General features: G+C 36.1%; 1 protein-coding gene across 2 annotated transcripts; it reads left to right on the top strand.

The window, feature by feature from the left end:
* Positions 1 to 28: 28 nt before the first annotated feature.
* On the top strand, positions 29 to 15,768 carry LOC138309018 (probable tRNA (uracil-O(2)-)-methyltransferase). Of its 2 annotated transcripts, XM_069250112.1 has the most exons (13): positions 29 to 391; positions 1,455 to 1,587; positions 4,207 to 4,327; positions 4,627 to 4,829; positions 4,881 to 5,086; positions 5,999 to 6,067; positions 6,808 to 6,915; positions 7,538 to 7,609; positions 7,998 to 8,104; positions 8,918 to 9,101; positions 12,109 to 12,463; positions 13,353 to 13,469; positions 14,143 to 15,768. In XM_069250112.1, the coding sequence occupies exons 1-13, from the start codon at positions 86 to 88 to the stop codon at positions 14,364 to 14,366; spliced, it is 2,205 nt and encodes a 734-aa protein (XP_069106213.1). In that variant the 5' UTR covers positions 29 to 85; the 3' UTR covers positions 14,367 to 15,768. The 2 variants fall into 2 exon arrangements, with proteins under 2 accessions (XP_069106213.1, XP_069106212.1); XM_069250111.1 differs by having other exon boundaries at positions 4,627 to 5,086.
* The last annotated feature ends 5,700 nt before the right edge of the window (positions 15,769 to 21,468 follow it).

Raw genomic sequence — 21,468 nt, 5'->3', positions numbered from 1 at the left:
CGAAAGTCTCCTTAGAGGTAAACCGAAATTCAAGATGTCTGCGCCCATGGTTGTTTTCTATCTCCTAGACCAGTGACAACTTAAAATGAAGCGAGCATTTGATTCACTTCATACGAACCGTATGTTGAGTGGAATTCCTGATCTCAAGAAAGACTTCTGTGATTTTACAGAACGTCCAACGAAAGGCCAAGCAGACGGTTTTGCCGATGCTGTGACAGTATGGGTAAACAAACCACACGTGCTCAACAGACGTCTGTGTGGGGCGAGGATCAAAAGTTTTGTGCATTACGTCACCCACAATAATGATGAGAATCAACTGCAGCTGAACTTTGAGTCAGTCGTATCGACAGCTCTGGATACTGAACTTAATGGCACATCATCAAATGACATGGTAATGATTGACAAGGACTTCTGGGATAATGCGCAGGAGTTTGACCTTCTGTCAATACTATATAGTAATATCAGAGATTTAAATATAACTGTTATAGGGGTATTTTTTTATATACATATTTATACTATATAGTATTGACAGAACTTCAAACTCTTGTGGATAATGTCAAATCTTCAAGATGAAGTTATATGTCTTGTTCTTTATTCGTTGCATAGCTACTGTTGTAGCGGAAAAAATATCACCTTCTGACTGAAAAGTCAGTCTGCCACAACAGTAGCTACTGTTTAATAGAACCGATAGTTTCTCAGGGTCTCAAATAATTTCAATTGATGTCAACACTTGACCCGTTTAAATATGAATCATGAACGGCATGAGAAGAGCAAGCTCTACTTGTTTATTTTATTTCCTTTTTCAAATAGAAGACATAATTAACGATTAAAGTATCTTTCTGGTGGTTCTATTGAAGGATAAAATTGCGTAGGGTATCAATATTTGGAAGCGGTCCATGAAACAAATATTGTTACCCTACTTAACTTCATCCTTCGATAGAACCACCAGAAAGATACTTTAATCCTTATATTTACAGTCTTAATTATTATTTCCATAGCTCAATATTTACCCTATTTAGTGTTTATAACATTTATAAGGTTAAAATTGAATTATATCGTTTGACTCAGACGGGCATTTGGAACAGCTGCTCGAAGTGGCGGAACAGGTTAAACTGGAACTACGAAAAAAAGTTTAGCCATCCATGCATGCAGGTCATTGATCTCAATATGTACTTTTGCTTACGTACATGTTACTAGAACAGAACTTCAATTTTCGACGCGCTTATAAAGACCATTTATCTTGCTCCCATATGTGGTCATTATAGACAGTTTTGACTGTACAAGTGTATATCGTGTCAATAGAGTAGTCATTCCTTATACTGTTATATTTATTCCTAAAACAAAACGTCACGAAAAAAATGTAATATTTAATTATTAGTTATAGCCTTTTGTTGAGGTTTATATGGTGTTATACCAACCTAGCAGAGTTTGATAGTGTCATTGACTATTTGTAGGAGGAAGGTGGTGTGTGTAAGGAGGTTCCCAGTCTGTCCACTATACCTGAGGGAGAAGGTCTAGTCATCGTCCGAGACATCCACCCCAAAAGAGAAGACACTCATCCAGTAGTCAGAGAAGTGATATGTTACGGTATGGAATAGGGCTGCCGCGGTTAACCGGTATATTGGGGTATTGCAATACACCACCAAAAAATATTGTACCGCGACACAGTTTACCTGTACCATTTTTTTTACGATATATTTTCTTAGTATTATAATTTCATTAATTTGATATAATTAAAACGTCCTGTCATTAGAACAAAACCAGCAAGTTATATTTGTTTTCCTTTCCGATAATATGAAGCCATGTGGGTATCACTTTCGTTTTCATTCGATTCAGATGTCGGTCAAATGTTTGTAACTAACGTGTATAATGTTCAAATGATTCAAACATTTGCATGACGTTGAAAATAAACAATATGACATTAGGCTAGTTTCTGAAATATTATCAAGCTGATTCGCTCCATTAATCAAAAATACTGGAATATATAATTCTCTAAACACATTTAAGGCCCGGTGAATACATGGCTGCAGGGATTTTGCCAGCTATTTCAGGCTTCATCATCTGACACCATTTTCGAATTCCTACATGTGTCAAAACAACACTGCAAGCCGATCAGCCCTTTGAAGTTTAATCACGATCGTAAGCTTATTTTGCCAGGACATTTGTACGTAAATTTGTTCATTATTTAGGTTCAAAAGTGTAAATATTTGCAGACACTATCATGTTTAGTTATTGCATTATTAGGTTGTGATCGTCTGTAGCCTAGCTTTTTCACAAACAGACTCGTATTTTTTAAAACAAGAACCTCACATTTGAACATTTTTGTTACTCAACAACACGGTTGAAATCGATGTAAAACTACATAACATAGCACTGTATGTTTGTATAATGTAAAGGGTGTTTTTATTATGGAATATATACAAAATAGACATCACATATGTTAAGGTCAAAATATTGCAATACATATCACAATACAGCTGTTGTGTATCACAATATATCGTGGTACGCTTCTGCCGTATCGCGGCAGCCCTAGTACATATGGAATGTTATTGTCCGAGTTTTAGAGTGATGCTACATACTTATGTATATATACTGCTTCATGACACTTGATGGTATTGAGGATTAATAGAATCTTTCACCCCCTTTGGTGTGAGACAGAAATATCTCAACTTGAGGGGTAGGATTCTCAAGTTGTCAAACACAAGGTTTTGCGGAGTATTTGGTAGCTTAAGAATCTTATCCTAAGGGTTAAGATCTCATGTCTCACCCAAAGAGGTTGAATAATTCTTTTCTAACTTACCCTATTTGAGCATGTGTAAAGATCTTGTATAGCTTGTCTTACCGTAGGGTAAGATAGAAGATACCAACGAAAATCTCACACCAGTATAATTGCGGATATCTCTGTCCAGGGTAAGATATTTAGATTTCCGCTCCTCTTACGACATCATCAGATTTCCTGCTTAAGCTGGCTGCTGCATGGTCTTATGGTTTCCAACACAGGCTTTTTTCAGGGTCCCGTATGGCCATTTACATCACAATTTTTCCTTTCGGCATTATGTATGAAGACCACTTTGCTATTAAAAACATCTTTTCTTGCTCCCTTGGATTGGTTTTAGGTCATCTGTCATCATGCACCGTGCCGTTGCGCTGTCCACTGTGCGTAAACTTTTCATTCAAACCACTTCTTCTCAATAACCGAAAGGCCCAGTGTACTGATATTTGGCCAGTAGCATGCTGAGATGAAGGTCTACCAAGTTTGTTCAATTGAATGACCTTGACCTTCATTCAAGGTCATGGGGTCAAATAGGCTAAAATCTTTAAACAACTTCTTCTCAAGAATCGAAAGGTCTAGGATGCTCATATTGAACCTGCAGCTTGCTTAGATGAAGGGCTACCAAATTTGTTCAAAAGAATGACCTTGACCTTCATTCAAGGTCACACGGGTCAAATAGGATAAAATCTTTAAACAACTTCTTCTCAAGAACTGAAAGGCTCAGGATACTCATATTGGGTCTACAGAATGAATGACCTTGACCTTCAAGGTCACAGAGTCAAATAGGCTAAAATCTTTTAAAAACTTCTTCTGAAGTCTGAAAGCCAAGGATACGCATATTGAGTCTGCAGCATGCTTTGATGAATGGCTAGTACCAAGTTAGTTCAAATGAATGCCTTGACTGTCATTTAAGGTAACAGGGGTCAAATAGTTAAAATCTTTAAACGACTTCTTGAGAATAACTAGGAGGCCTAGAGACCTGATATTGGGCCTGTGACATGCTTGAATGGAGAGCTACTAAGTTTGTTCAAATGAATGACCTTGACCTTCATTCAAGGTCACAGGGGTCAAATAGTCTAAAATCTTGAAATAACTTTTTGTGAATAACTCAAGAGGACTAGAGACCTGATATTGGGCCTGTGACATGCTTGGATGAAGGACTACCATATTTGTTGTTAAAGAAATGACCTTGATCTTCATTCACAGGGGTCAAATAGGCTAAAATCTTTAAACGATTATGTTGTGTTGTGCCAATAGTCAGATGACCGTTAAGTCCCATAGGCCTCTTGTTATAGACCGATTTTTTGACTGTAGTTAAAAATTGACTTTGGATAAGAATTTGGTTTTGATATAAATAGATATATTTACAATGAATATTTGTGTCTAAGGAAGCTGTATCAGTTTAGTTGATATTTCAGTTTTTCGTTCTGTAGATGCCAGTATGAGAAGTGTGTGGTTTTGTCCTATCACTGATACACACAAACACAAGTCAGCAGAGGCCTCCCGATGTTTGTGTTACCAGCTAGTCCACTGTGTACAAGACAACAAATCAAGGTCAGTATTCAATTCTTTTGCCCCAAAATTCTGTTTTTGTACAGTGTCCGTGTGTAGTCTTTCTTTTATTTTTAACATGACTTTTTCATCACCTAAGACCCCTCCATATTTACATTCGGGGCATCAAAAAAGATTTGTAGAAGTCATAACTCGAAATCAATATAAAATAAAATAGTTTATACTTCTTATAGAAACAATTCATAAAGGTGAGTGGCTTAACCACTACACCACCCGATCATTTATTTTTGTATGCAATGTTTATTTAGCTTTATACTTGGTTTGGTATTATATCTTTACAGAATTCTATGTAGGATTTGTAAAACAGAATCCAACCGTTGGTGTTCAGACACAAAACAGGAAGCGGGGCCTACAGAACCAGAACATAACAATGAACCAACAGGAACTGAACCTGGTTCATGTACTTCAAATATTGAACCAATAGAGCATATTTGTTCTGAATTAGAAACATTTGAACCAGACACATCAGAGAGGATAAATACAGGTTCAGAACTGGCTGTGAGTGAACAAGACACGACGGAGATTCTAAACACAGGTTCAGAACTGGCTGCGAGTGAACTAGATACAAGAATGATTTTGTCTGATCACTGGATACAGAATACGTTACTGCCTAAGATCTCGAACTGGAGTGGACAGAACAAGTTAGAGACGACCGTGAAATCTTTACGTCTCGTAAGGATTGACCAATACAATACGCTGTACAATCAACTTAAAGTTAAATACGGCAGGAAGTTTGTAGAGGTGAGTTATTTTACTTTATTGATTTTGTACCCTGTCGGTGCTGCCAAGAGCTGTGTATTTCAAACAACAATCTATTTGAAAATAGACTTGTAATTCCACTCCACTACAATCAGCGTTCGAAATTAACGCCTGTCCGTCTGCCCATGACCAGCAACTTTATAGTCAGGTAGACAAGTTTTACCATGTAGCTGGTCCTTTGACCGGGAACTTTTGGTCCGGATAGAGGATATACATAACAAAAATGGCAGTAGATTTGTGGAAAGGTCGAAGATCACATTGTATTCTGGTTTTCAGTCAACTTTGTTGAGAGCCTATGATACTGATCCGATGTGCAGATATATTTTTTTAGTAAATTTATTACTTTGCAAGTAATTATATAAACTACAAGAATGAATTGTGACTTCGTAAGGACCAGTAACTTTCAGTCAGGACCAGTAACTTTTAGGGTTAGCCGGTCCTTAAGGGAGAACACTGATACAATGCTCTCAGATATGCTTCAATACAAGGTCTAACAACTCGCCATTCAGGATCACCTCTGCATGACCTGTATTGTAAGCCATTCAGCATGTCGCCTAAGAAGTCTTCGGTGTGATCGAATCTCTTGGAAGTATAAACGGCTTCTAGTATGTTCAATGATATTCCGATTCTAGGCCAATGGTCATGCTGAGGTGACCCCGAAAGGGAAGTTGTTAGATCTTGTATCGGTGCGTATCATAAAAAAATGGTAGTGGAGCGGAATTACAAGTCTGATTTTGTAAATTGTTCAAGGAACAAATTTGCCTTTACTGTGACAGTAGAGACCAGCTTGTTTCTCAGAAACACAAAGTAAAACATGTTTATTACTAAAGCTTCCCTTTTACGTGATATCCTATATAAATCTCTACATTCCTAATGAGTTTTTGGTGTTTTCAGTGCTGGCCTGAGAAAACTGATCCTTCCAAATTTGTATATGAGGATGTTGGTATAGCAGCTTATCTACTGGTGAGTGGAACGTTTTGTTGACTTTACATCACAAATAAACAATCCATACCAATAATGATTATGTCATTATAATAATTGATAATTTTCCTGTAGGCAAGCTGTGGAATTAGATTATTCATGGTACCTGGGGTTTCCTGCTCGTTGTCTTTCAACTGCATAATTCAGTGAGATATTAAGATATCACTTTAAAATAGTTCCACTGTTAAAAGTTTTCTCAGCACACATACATGCTATAGACAGAGAAGTCCATTCTTAAAGATGCGCCGCCGCTGACAAATGGTATTTTTTCTCTATCAAAAACAGGAGCAGACAATTTAGTAATTTTCTTCAGTTACAAAAGTTATTTACTTTGCACCATTACCTTCATTGAAAAGTTTGAGCTTCTAATTCTACTTCAAGATAAAAAACATTAAAAATAATTAATTTCATCCCGAAGAATTCTGTGACACTGCATAATATGTCTTATATGGAATGAATTACTAATTGCGCATGCACTAAGAGCAAAATAAATTATTTTATATAATTTTTTGTGTTAATTAGACATATAAATATATGATAAGTATTGATGGTGCTCTGTCTGCGGTGGAGCATCTTTAATAGCCATTGCCTAAGGATGTACAATATATAGATGGTAGATGGAGTTTTCATAAAGGTTTTGAATTAATTTCTCCACATTGAACAAATAAATAAATAAAACTGTTACAATGTTGGGATTTCAGTATGTTTATTACATTAAACAGTTGATCTGGGAACAAGAGAGAAAGGAGAAAAAATTGACAGCGAAGCAGTCGTTTGTAGATCTTGGTTGTGGGAACGGACTTCTAGTACATATACTGGCTGCTGAGGGAGTAAGTATATTTAATGGCTCAACAGGTAGGGAGTAAGTATATTGGTATGGATTTAGACTGATACGTGTTATTTAGGTACACTGTAATTATGTTTCAGTCTAATTTTCTGCAGGTGAGAATTTTTTTTTCCATATTTAATCAGCAGTTCAGGATATTTTTGATATTGTACCAAGACCGTTACTTGATGTTTATAATTTAGCGGGGGAAGAACATTTTCATTTTATTTTCAAGTACATTGTACTGTAAACCATCTTTCTTTCACATTTAATTTCCCGATCCAAGTAAATGTTGCAATAGTATTTCTGTGAACTTGAATATCTACAGAGTACAACACTCCTACTGAAATAAAAAAAATTGTTCATTTTTTTTTTTGTTTAATTCCGGAAAAGTTAATCTAAAGTGAATTTGTTTTGAAATGGAAATCACGAAAAATACTGGTAGCTGCAAATGAAATGGAAATTTACTTGATCGTCAATATATCAAATTTTCATTTGTTACATATAAAAGTAGTTGTAGTAATATGTTTCCTGGTCCTCTTATTGTATGATATTTGAATGACGACAATCGCTGCCTGTTTTGCAGACATGATAGTTTCTATATGCCTGGTATCAATTCTTTTCAGCATCCTGGAGTTGGTCTGGACATACGGAAGAGAAACATCTGGGACTTGTATGGGCCGGATACTGATCTGAAGGTATACTAAATATGTAAATGTATTAACTGGGTATTATTAATTATGATAGTAATTAGAAATACATTTGTATAAAAAAATATATATACATGTATCTATACAGATATTACTCAAGGTCTCTGGTGAATAGTCTTGTATCTTTTGGTAAAGATGGTCCACAGCCAACAGAGCACATTTGAACAATAATTGGTGTTTAATTGGGTAGTTTTCCTTGACAGGTAGTACAGCTACTCCAGCTTTCCTCTACCAAATGACTTGTCAACTACTTGTTATAACATTAATCGTCTTTGAGGAGAGCGAGATATGAAAACAAAGTCTTTTTGGTTCACTGAGCAAATTTAACCCAACATGTTTTATCTCACACGAGATCAAAATATTTTCTCCTTTACAGGAACAGACTGTCATCCCATCATGTGACTCTCTTTTCCCACAATATGATTGGCTGATTGGTAACCATAGCGATGAACTGACTCCCTGGATACCTGTCATGGCAGCACGGTAACTATGACAACCGCTGTGTTGGATGATTTGATGACACTTGGTACTAAACTTCCATAATCCATTCTAAAGAGAAATTGTTGAGGGTCATGACTTTTCTCTGGAACATAGTTTCCTTCCCTAAAATTGAGTATTTCGTAGAGCATTGTAGTGGAGCAGAATTACAAGTCTAATTTATTTACTAGCCTCTCTGTTATCTGACTTTTTTCTACCCTTTGTTACACTTAATCACACTTTAAGCCTAGTGGTGCTTAACACATGTCAATTAAATTGTGCTAAAATAGACAATTTGGTACCACAAAAGTACTTAGTACATGTAAGCAGGTGGTCTTATACAGGTGTTCGCTTAGGCTTATTTTATTGTATGTGTTCAACTAGTCAGCTAAACCTGCCTACTGGTATATTATTAGGCTTTTTAAAAAAAGATTTTTTGCCTAATATATAATCAGCTCGCGGTACCTCTTGAAAATGTGAAATCGTTACGTCAGCGGCATATTTCTAATATATCATCCATGCAATGCCGGGAAAACGTACACATACCTATATATTGGGATCTTATGTACTCTACTGCCCCCATGTTACATTCCATTTATGAAATTAAACAACTCTGCACAATGAAATACTTACGAGACCCTTCTATTTCACACATTTGTAATGGCCGCCGTATACACATTTAGTAGAGCAAACGGCAGCCAATCAACGTCGCTTCCGGTTTTATTTTTAGGCAGGTTTAGCGGACTAGTGTTCAACTAGTATGATATATCAGCATGATCTATCCATGTAATAGACATTGTTGCTTTATTTCATTCCCAGGTCGTCCTACACATGCCGGTATTTTGTCCTGCCATGCTGCCCGTTCGACTTTGATCGTAAGTTCAATAAGAAGGTGAGCGGCCAGAGCAGCTACCGATGTTTCCTTGACTGGGTGATAGAAGTCGGACAGGTTTGTGGATTCCAGGTGGAGGAGGACACCCTCAGGATCCCCTCAGTTAAACGGGTGAGAAACAAACTGGTCTGCGCTAAAGTAGTTATATCATAAGATTACTGAGCTAGATGTTAAAGTGAATAGTCGGACAATGACACCAGTCTAAATGCGTTCATTGGCCTTCCAAAAGTGCAAAAAGGCTGTCCAGTTCTGTTTACGTTGTCCAGTTTTGACCATTGAAATTATGGAAAAGCCCTGTGTAAATTAAGCACAGTCCGAAGAATAAATTCAGAAAGTGAAGCTGCATGTGAATGTCAACACAGACATGCCAGCTGGGAGGACGTTTTAGGATTCCTGTAATATAAATTAATTTTTTCGCATGCAGAGCGATTTTGAAAGGAAGTTCTTGTTTCATAATAAATTATACTGGATATATATCAACACCATTTTTACCGACTTTAGTCTTCCTTTGACCGACTATTCACTTTAAGGATGTAATCCGTTGTTAATTGAATTTATTTTGCACTCTCAATGTACCTATATAGATACTCGGGAATAAATGTACTAACCCGAAAAATGCTACTTGCAATATACCGCTCATCTAGGCAGGGATTTTCCTACAGTAGAATCTGGGGCCGAATAACGGACCCATTCCCCTCCGAAAATTTAGCTAAAATTCCCAATTTGTAGCTAAAAATTCCCAATCGGAATCTAAAATTGAAAGTCTGAGTAATGTCATTCTTGGTATGAAATTGTCATGATATGTCGAATAAACAGTTATTAATTACGGCTTTACCACATGCAAACTAGTAGACTGCATCACCAGGCTTCCATGAGGAAAGTATACAATGTTCAACACGAACACATCTGTCAAGTGTATGCAACATCTCAATGGCACTTTTTGAAGTTTTCAGTCTGGATTGATAATACGTTTTTAAAGTTGGATTTATTTACTTTCATTTTTATTTTTGAGAAATGTTTTGGTAATGAAGTTGCTTCAAAATGAATCAAACTACACAGTGATGATATCGTTTTCAAATATTATTCGATATGAGGACTTCAAAAATTATTAAAAACATCTACAGGTCAGAAAATGGTTGATTTTTTCTGTAGGAAATACTCAAAATATTGCCAATTTTCATAACTTTTAGAGAAAAAAATTGCACAAATTACTTGAAATATCGTAAACAAACTAATATATATCTGAATCATGGCTCAGTCAATATATTTGCTCTGAAAAACACTGTTATTTCCGCTTTGTCCGTGCCGGTTCACGACCCGTTCACCGCTACTTTCACTTTCTATCGTTCCGAGTAGTGTGTTTGTTGTGGGATGTTTGTACATTATTTGCCGTTGAAAAATGCACGAAAATAATCTATCAACTTTAAATGAAGTATATTAAAGGTTTATTGAAGTTTTGACAACAAGTTTCTAACAAAATTATCAACACTCACAGCTGTAAACTTGCCAGTCCATTTTTCCCAATTTCATGTCATGCCGCGTAAAATTTCCCAATTCAATGGACCCTGGACCCTGTAAAAAAATTGTAGGAAAATCCCTGTCTAGAGAGTTTGTTTTTAGCTCCATCAGATGAGTATTAGACTTGTAAGTCTGAGTTCCTGGGTTAAATCTCTAGCTGACGAATTGAAATAAATCATTCTATTATGCACTCTGTTACATTAGCTCTAGTATAGTAATTCCGATATGATCATACCCATTGATACTTGCAAAATTGTTGCAAGCATGGAAAACTCAGACATTTTCTGTCCTGGAAGGTGAATATACATCGCAGCCTGGTAAATACTAGCCACGATATCCAGTTTGGCTATTGAGATTGATGGCGATTTGAACTACTATTAAGCAGTAGGAAGCTGGTGGTCATAGATCCTCCCAGTGATATTGATATAGATTTAGTTTGTAATGCATTCTGTTTCACACATCTATTAACTAATCAATCTGATTAAAATACAGATCCTTATTATCATTACGTTTGATATGAGGATCTGAGAACATCCCATTAGGGGTCACGTCAGGATGACCTTTGGAAATGGCCAATCAAATTGGCACTGCCAGAATCTTGACTGGGGACGAACAAGTTTGAAAAAACTGTCCGAATAATTTTCGTGTACGTAGTCATCTCGCCCAACGTGCACAACAATTCTAAATGTATATGCTTACTGGGATGAAATGGCGTTAACAATTCACGTAGAAATGTGTAGTAAATGTATTTGATCTGGAATACACGTGGTAAAAGGTCATCCGAACGTGACCCCATATCGGGTATTATCAGATCCTATATTGAACGGAGTGGTTATAAGGATCTGTATTTTAATCAGATTGTTAACTAATTAAACAGCATTCACACTTTTATATTGTACAGCAGGTAAATTCGCAGATGGTTTGTTTTCACTGTATTGACATTTTCATTGAAATCCACAAATTCATAAACAAAATATTTAGAAATGTATTTGTATGCTTATTAATATTAAGAACAGTACTATAAACCAACTCTCTTTTGCGTGCCATTTACTTTCGTGAATTTCGCGATGGATGCGAATTCGTGAAATTTTATCTCTGCAAACTGCGAATATTAGCATCTTCATAATTTATATTGATATGAATTTCTATTCTAATTTTACCAAATTTGCGAATGTTAATATTTACGAACTGGTTTTGAAATGCAAATTGCGAAATTTAGTAGTGTAAACTCGTTTTGAAATGCAAATCGCAAAATTTAGTAGTGTAAACTCAATTTGAAATGCAAATCACGAAATTTAGTAGTGTAAACTCGTTTTGAAATGCAAATTTCAAAATTTAGTAGTGTAAACTCGTTTTGAAATGCAAATCGCAAAATTTAGTAGTGTAAACTCGTTTTGAAATGCAAATCGTGAAATTTAGTAGTGTAAACTCGTTTTGAAATGCAAATCACGAAGTTAATAGAGCGAAAGAGCTTGTTTACTGTAGTTGAAAGATTAATAGGAATAAGTGAACTGACAAATTTAACCTCCATGAATATGCTCTTTTATATTGAACCCACAAATTTAAAGCACTATACAGTATCAGTTTTGTTCTATCTTAGGTTTGTTTTATTGGAAAGACGAGGACTTATAGCAAGGAAGAAGAATCAATTATAGATGCCAAAAGAACCACATATATCAAAAACAGGTGTGAAAAATGTGACACGAATAATTCAGACATCAAATCTGATTCAGCTAGTGATAGCAAGAGGCGAAAACTCGATGGAGAAAATCATGATGATCAACAATGGACAACAACGTTTAAGCCTCGTGATAGCAAGGAACGGACTCGTAACTGTCAACATGTGAAAAAAGAAATAAAGGATTTGATTGTGAACAAAGTTTTTGATAGGATTATGGAAGCTGAGGATTCTGAGGTTCGTCAGACAGCAGACGGAAGAACATGGCATAAAGGAGGTAATCAGGATAGAAATGTAAAGAGGTTGGGGTGTGTGTGTTGGAAGATAGAGAAAAAGGTGAAAGGAAGAGTGGTTTGGAATGTGTTGGAGGAAGTGGGGAATAAGTAAACAGAAAATGGGAAGGGAGGAACAGGGAAGTAAATAAGAATAGCTAGGATTAATCTATAGTCCATTGCTAGGATTATGGAGTGTGAGGATTCAGAGGTTCGGCAGACAGCGGACGGAAAAACATGGCATAAAGGAGGTACATAGGTTAGGAATTTTCAAAATATCACGGGCGGGTAGGATGAATTGGGAAAGGGGGTAGAGGAATGGATTGGGGAACAGGGATATCAAAATGGGAATGTGGTGGAAGGAAGGCAGGATTATAAACTAATAAAGTGCAATGTATATCAAAATGGGAATGTGGTGGAAGGAAGGCGGGATTATAAAGTATATCAAAATGTGAAAATGGGGTGAAAGGACAGAGGTAAAGATAATGAATGAAAGGGATGGGGTTGGAGGAAGGGAGGAATCATGATTTGACAAGAGAAATTGGTTAAAGGAAGGAAGGAAGAATAAGGATGGGGCAATGGAAGAACAGGTTGGGAGGAAATTAGGAGAAGGAAATGAAAGAATGGTGATGATGGGAGGAAATGATAAGGAAATGAGAGAATGGGAAAACAAGTTTTGAGGAAAGGAAGAAAAGCAAGGCATGTTTTCATTTTGAATTAATTCACATATTGTTTTCTTTAGAAAGATTTAAAAAATGACCTTACTAATCATATTTGTACATTTGTATGTCGTCATGCGATGAACTAGATTAGATATTTCAGTTTAATTTACTTTCTTGCATTTGTATGTAAGACCTTTAATGGAAAAAGTCTAACTAAAATTGTTTAACACAGGTTCAGTGCCGCTGTCGGAGGTCGCCCAGATGTTTGACAGAGAGGTTCTGAAGGAGTTGAAGTCAGAATGTGGAGGTCTACAAACTCTGCTCCGAAATAATAACAATGTCTTTAATGGTAAGACACAACAATGACTCTGTAACGGGATTATGTATACTGTGGACCAATTTTCTATCATGTGCGATTTATTTTCGCGAATTTTGCAATCTAGGTAAACTGGCTAAAGTATATCACCGCAAATTAATATCTTCCACAATTGTTGCACAATTAAATTCAAAGATATTTCCATTCAACTTTAAATTCTCGAAATTTAATCTTGCGAAAATGTCTTGAATCAATAATCGCAAAATTTTTTAACCACGAAAGAAAGTTGGTTTCATTTTCTTTTGTTGTATAAATTATGGACTTTGAGTTAATACCATTATGGTATTCTTTCTTTTCTAAACAGCTTGATCAACATTAATTAAATATTAAATTCATAACATGGGTTGTCTTATGTTTCCTGTTGCCGTGCTAATTACCGCATATAAGTTAATTTTAAATGTGCTAGAGGGCAAAACAGGGAAATTAATCTTCACTTTTAGCATAGGTTAATTACAGAGGGGAACTTACATTTGTTTTTTGTTGTCTTATTGTATGTCATTGACTTAAATTTTCTTCTCCTATTATTTTTTGTTCTGGGAAGGTAGTAGGCCTTTACATGTGTAAGTCTACTTCCCAAAATTTTTTACCCTAAAAATATAACCTAATATACATTAATATATAATCATAATTGATGCTTTGTTGACAGTGTCAGGCGGTAAGGTACAGCTGAGAGACCTGACCCAAACACAACCCTTCAGTAAGGCCTCGCAACTCCTTCAGACCAAGAAGATTAAGACTCTACTGTGTTGGTTTCACACTCACCATCCCGACGGATGTGCTCGGACACAAGAGGCGTGCCTGTTCGCTCACGGGGAGGACGACTTAAAACCAAATGGAAAACAGACATCATCTGATTCTCGGAATAAATAATTTTATTTTCAGACTCCTCTGTAGAATAAACATATGTTTTATGAAATGAAATGTTCATGGGTATATGTATTTACATTCATGGTTAAGAGGTTTTTGTAAGTATTTTGTGTGTAAAATATTTGTGCTAAGCTGATGAAACAGCGACTCAGTTATATAATAAAACAGCTTTTGTTTATATTTATTCATGGTTCTAGAGCACAACAAAAGTTTATACATATAACAAATAATTCAAAAATTAAAAAATCATTCCCTAATTTTAGTTTTAAGGGATGTATCATATACCATATTTCACTTAATAAATTTCAAGGACACATACTTATGAAAAATTGAGAAAATAAAGGGTTTAGTGGGTCTGAAAATTTAGACCTTTCATAATTTTTTTGTAAAAAGTAAACCCAGATAAATTTGCAAAAGGGTACAAAAATAAATTAAATTCATTAGTGCGAAGCTTTGTTCTGGTAACATGTATGTAAGCATTGAGTACTGAGGTTGATGCATGCATGCATGGATGGATGGATGGCTGAAAATTTTTGTATACACAATTATGTGTTCCTCTTGAAATAGAAAAGCAAGGATTTATAAGTGAGAGTCACTCAGGGTTTTAGACAACTACCCGCAAACGCTTTTGTGTTTGTGCACTGACCGTGACGTTAGGCAATGACTGATTTCCCTTTGATATCTGCAGGCGCAACCTTTGATGTAGCTTGCCGGTGCCAGACTTACACTTTTCATGAGCTGTTTTTTTTAATGAAAATTTAAGACATTTCTTTTAAATCTTCTGTCCTTAAACTAATGACTAGACAATGTGAAATGTATTAAGCTTTACAATGGTGTTTCTTTTGACTCGATGAGACAAGTATTTGTTGGGAAATTTTTTTTTATTCCTGGTTCATAGGCGTCTTGCGTGGTGTTTAGTAGTGTAAAGAGACAGTGACGAATCCTTCTCACTTATAAATCTTTGAGAGAAAAAAAATAAACAACCAAAATCACTTCTGTATAGGCACAGTTAGTTATATACATCTTATAGGAACATTGGTGGGGAATGAAAAGCACTATGTTATAACCATGAATTTGTTGCAAGTGTGTTGGTTATAAGTATGCATTACTGTAATTCTGGCCTATCAGAGTTACTTCCCTTTATTTCCTTACTTTCACACATTTCAATAGCTGACAAAATCACATTATGCTTTTTTTTTTCTTGACCGATAATGTCTGCTAAGTCTTCTTCTATCACTCGGGGAAATAGGTATATCATCCATGAAGGGGGAGTAACTCTGATAGATCTCAATAGACTTTACTAAGTATACATGTGTTACAGTTAGGGCTAACTCAATTGAAATAGATGTTGTTATACATTTTTAGCTCACCTGGCCCAAAGGGCTGGTGAGCTTATGTCATGGCCGTCCGGGCCAGCCGGCCGGTGAGCTTATGTCATGGCCGAGTCCATGGATTGTGACCAGCCCGTCTTGTCCTGACCCCCCAGTCAACATTTCCTATAAATCGCTACTTGTCCTAGAGTTCTGCATGGATTGTGACCAAATTTGGCCACAAACATCCTTGGGGGAAGGGGAACAGAACTTGTATAAATTTTGGCTTTGACCCCCCAGGGACAGGAGGGGTGGGGCCCAATAGGGGAAATAGAGGTAAATCCTATAAATCGCTACTTGTCTTAGAGTTCTGCATGGATTTGACCAAATTTGGTCACAAACATCCTTGGGGGAAGGGGAACAGAACTTGTATAAATTTTGGCTTTGACCCCCCAGGGACAGGAGGGGTGGGGCCCAATAGGGGAAATAGAGGTAAATCCTATAAATCGCTACTTGTCCTAGAGTTCTACATGGATTGTGACCAAATTTGCCAGGGTTACAACAGAATTTGCAAAAACATAGATTGCACCAATGCCATGGATGACCAGACCAATTAACGGCATCTTTATCTGGAATTGACTTAGTTTTCCTTGTTGATCCTTTTGCTTATACCAGCTCAATAGTATTTGTTAAGTCAAGAACTGTGATAAGGTAGGAATTCTGTGATTAACTTAATTTGTGTGATATTTCAATAAAACATATGTATCACTATCAAAATATTTTTATTTTCTATGTTTTATGCATCCTTGATACTCCAGGGGTACCAATCACTTACAATCTCTACACCCCTGGGCTATATCATAGTAAAACTGAAGGCAGCTCAGAGAAAAAATTCTGAACCAATCACAGGCCAGAAAAAATCCTTTGAAGACTACAGAGAGAGCGACCGCAACTTCAAAGCCACACAGACAACCACAGTGTACCGTTATATGGCTCTTTTGATGTGCATTATTGCCTTCTGTTGAGATCGGAACCCATGGAGTATCAAGGATGTGCTTTATGCTAACAAAAATATTTTGTTATACAGTCTATGACAGATTGCTATGAACACATTTCTCTCATAATTATTTGACAGTATAATGAAGTGAAAATTGCTCAATATTATTTCTGAAATAAACTTAAGAAAGGCTGGAATTATTCTACATGTATAACTGTTCCTCTCTGCAGCTGACATTTAGCCAGAATTTATTGTCTATCTTACATTACATTGATATATTAGTTCACATTTATATACTGTAGAAGTTAGTGGACAGGATTTTACTGTTATTATTTTTATTTTTATGCTGAGGAACAATAAATACCAGGCATGCTTTTAATTGTGAGATTTTGAAAAGGCATTCGATTCAGTGTGTTGGACTTTTATTGATAATGTACTGAATTTTTTAAAATTTTGGTCAAGATATTAGAAATTGGGTGAAAACTTTTCATAATAATGCAATATCTGCTATAAATCAAGTACTACTGTGCTCTGGCCCTAAACCAGACATCTATCTATCATAATGTCCAAGTCTGGTGTTAGGGCCAGAGTATCTCGGGCTATACGTTGCAATAGATACCGGCACACATCCACTCAGCCACAAAAGCTAGATGTTTGACTATGCAACTGAAATGCCCATATCCACAAACCGTCGCACTGTCAGTATCAGGTTCTTGATGTGCTGCAATTGTGAAATTCAAGTAATTTATTTGATCAGGATGCAGCTTCCTGAACTATCGCGGCAATTCAGAAAGGCAGTCATAGATTGAGGGAATGACTGAATGCGCCGAGAACAGCGAATCGACCAATACGACTATATGAGAGGGCGCAGAGGAAGAGTCACTACACAAGCATCATCGATACTGTACACCCCTGGACTATCTCATAGGAAAAATGAAGGCAACAGACAGACCTGGTAATTTAGTCCTTTGTTGTACATCAAAAGAGCCATATAACGGTACACTGTGGTTGACTACATGTGTGGCTTTGAAGTTAGGTGTTGCTCCCTTTGTAGTCTTCATAGCAAATTTTGCCGGCCTGTGATTCGTTCAGATTTTTTCATCTTAGCTGCCTTCAGTTTTACTATTAGATAGTCCAGGGATGAAGAGATCGTAAGTGATCGGAAACCCTGGAGTATCGAGGATGCCACTTAAAGGCCCACTACCTTTCCGAAACGGTTTTTGATTTTTAAAATGGGAATGTAAAACGAAATTAATAATTTTGTAGAGTTGCAAAAGTTATCAACCTAACGTTAATACTACACTTATTATCACCTCCTAAACAATTTAATTAAAATGAATGAAATGTTAATTTTCATAACGCGGGTCGTCTTATGTTTCCCCCCGTCGTCCTAAATACCGCGCGGTAGTTGGCTATCACTGCGGCAGACGGTAAAACAGCGAAATGACTCTCCATTGTTTTCATATATTACGCAGGAAATCTTGCATATGTTTGGTGTTGTAACCTCATCTTTGGCCATCGGTATATATTTTCTGAGGTTATTAATGTTTTTAAGAAATCTATATATTTTGCTCCGGAAAGGTAGTGGGCCTTTAAGAAACCTATTTTTAGATTAGAAGCAATCATCATGCAATGAGGTCCAAGTCGTCAGGAAGTCAAAAGCTTTAAACATTTGCTCCTGGACCAAATGGAATACCATAAAGGTATACAAGAAATGTCTCAAACTACTGAGATGACTGTGATTGTTGCTTAAGTCATTTGGAGGAAGAACGTGCCGGACTGCGGACGAAAGTGAAGGACTAAAAGTCCATATGTGACTTAAAAACGATATCTGCTAAACATAAAAGGGAAGAATTACAAAATGTACTTCTGTATTAGGTGTCTAAAATGTATTTGACGTCATACCAGTCGGTTGACATCAGTCCAGAAAGGAGAAATCCAAGGCTTTTCATGGTTGTTCGAACATTACAACATCGTAGGTCAACTAATTGTTGAAGAAATGATGAATACAGCGGATCTAAATGTCATCTGGTCTGAGCTCATCAATGTAATTTGCGTATGGAACAGTTATACACAAACAGATAGCATGACATTGGGACTAGATTACGTCCCATTGTCATAATGTTCACAAACCAGATTCCAATTTCAAATGTTTAATCGATGCCAAAACCATTTCGTCAATTACACTTCATTTAAGACAAGAATCATTTAGCCTGCCAATTAGTCCCTTACTCTCATTGCGTTGATCAATAGGACATCTTCACCAGGTCTTGAGTTGAAATTTACCAATACGTTTTAGTTGTCAAAGTCCGAATCGAGAGCTAGCAGTGCCATAAAGGTGGGCGAACATCCTATAGAAGTCCCTGGTCGGTGAGTGATGTCACCTCGGCGTTTCTGTTTTAACTTTCTCCACACTGTATATCATCCCTTTACTTATATAAATGAGGTTAATTAAACTAATTAAATTAAACTATAACCATTAAAATTAACCCCATTAATTTGTACCTTGTTTTGTTACATTCCTCCCCTAGCCAAAAGATACTTGACTAATGAATCTATACAATATAGACATCTTATTACTGATAAAAAACCCCAAAATATTCGCACAGTTCATGATCTTTCCACAGTTCATATTATTATTCAAAGTCCGTGTTTTCTGAGGCGCGTTATGTATCCACTGGATCACCGCATCTTAAGTAAACAGTCGTTATGTATAAAGTAATCCGTTCCAAGAATAATAGAATTCTGTAAAATAAGATATTACTTATATTTTCAATTATTTAATGAGCACACTCTCCGAGGTTTTAACATTATATATTTAACGCAGGTTTTACTTCCGCTGATCAGCAAAATGTTACTTCTAATCCACCAATACACTGAACTGTGATTACCTGCCCCACGACAATCATCACCTGGCCCCATTTTAGATAACCTCGGTTAAGACCTTTAGACATGCCAACTGTTATTATATATGTATGTAGACATCACCAATTTAGACATCACCAATCAAAAGGCTGATTAAACTAACATAATAAAATTTTAACCATTAAAATTTACCATTAATTAGTACCCTTTTTTTACATTAGCTATCTAAGCGGGAGTCAACTTCATTTCTGTGTAGGTGACTTCAATACGTCGTGGCTGCTGCTAGAGGGATGTTTCACAACAGGCTGTACTTAATCACTATCAGTCAACATTTTGTTATGGGGACGAACATTCTCAGCTGATAAGACAGGAGAAGTGGAGATCAGCTTCTAAAATCTGCGCCGAGTTGTCCGAAAGATGATTAGGCTAATCACAGTTTCAAATGAAGATAGAATAACTTCTGGTAATTCAACTTTACAACATCTTATAACAATCTTAAAAAAGTCTATTCTTTACTTACTTGCTGAGTTTAGTGAAGATATCATTTCACTACCAATTGATGATCTTAGCATCGCCACAGATACGCATGTCCATGCAGACTCGGTGAGTACTAACTAATACATTTGAAGCCACATAAGTCAATGTACCCCATCATCTAATCTTATCAAAATACAGATATTCACAGTATGATATATTCACACACTAACACAGAGTAAAGTGAAGATCTGCAATTTAATAAGATTGCTCATCATCAAGATTGGGGAAGTAACTCATCAGTTCTATCGCTATAAAAGTCAAAGAGTTTAAACTTTCAGCTATCCTATAATTGTTGACGGATCGTCTTGGTGAATAGTATTACGGATAGCCTCCGTGATACGACAGTCACCATGCAGTTGCATCAAACAGGTAGGCCAGTAAACAGACAAAGAAGGAGTTTCCAATCTTTATGTACATGCATATATATGTTTCTGGTATTATTCGTTCTAATCCATTATCTATTCACGAAACAAATATAATTTATTTTGTACCTGTGGAGGTGAAGAAATGTGTAGTTAATTCTCGACAAACAAAAAAACTGTTCCACCTTTACAAACTTTAAAAAAAAAATTATTAATAGTTACAGTTGCATCAAACAGGTAGGCCAGTAAAACAGACAAAGAAGGAGTTTCCAATCTTTATGTAAATCTGTTCCACCTTTACAAACTTTAAATAGTTTTTTTATACGGTAAAACTTGGTTTACCAGTATTGGTATCGCAATTCCGGAACTAGCTTTTTACCCCCCCGGCTGGTGTTGTCGTGAAGGAATAAACTGAATAAAAATAACACCACATTTGTGGTATATGTAGTTGTAATTTGCACCCAGATACAATATAAACTAGTTTAGAATCATTCTGTAAACTTATTTCAGCAGCATCAATATCATTTTAAGTGGATTGCGAAGAAAATAAGAAAATATAGTGAACTACATTTCATTAGTATCGCTTAATAATATTCCCGTGGAACACAATAGGTACAAGTGGTGTCGTGGGTTAAGTCCTGAGCTTTCTAAGCTGACGGCCCGAGTTCAACCCTTATCGTCGACAGGTTAATTTTTTTTTTATTTCATATTTTTATTTGTTGTTAATTCACCATGCTTGAAAAATATTCTTTATTTTGTCTTTATATTTATTTTTTTTTTTATTTTTATTTTCCAAAAAAGTTTTATTCCAAACATAGACATGTAGAATAAGCAGATACACTAAATTACGAACATCCCACTATTACGGCCACTTATTTTTCAGTTCCGATTTTTTTTTCTCTTCAGAAATACAATCACACCGCTATTTCCGTTTTAAGACCAATTTTAATAGTCCCAACGACCACTAAATTAAACACTAATTGACCATTTGATTATGACCACAGGCACATGTGACTTCACACCTCGCTGTGCCT

Source organism: Argopecten irradians, chromosome 15 (genome assembly GCF_041381155.1).
Source record: "Argopecten irradians isolate NY chromosome 15, Ai_NY, whole genome shotgun sequence".
In the NCBI taxonomy this organism is placed as follows: Eukaryota; Metazoa; Mollusca; class Bivalvia; order Pectinida; family Pectinidae; genus Argopecten; species Argopecten irradians.
Note: the sequence above shows the minus strand (reverse complement) of the source record. Positions and strands in the feature narration are given on the sequence as shown.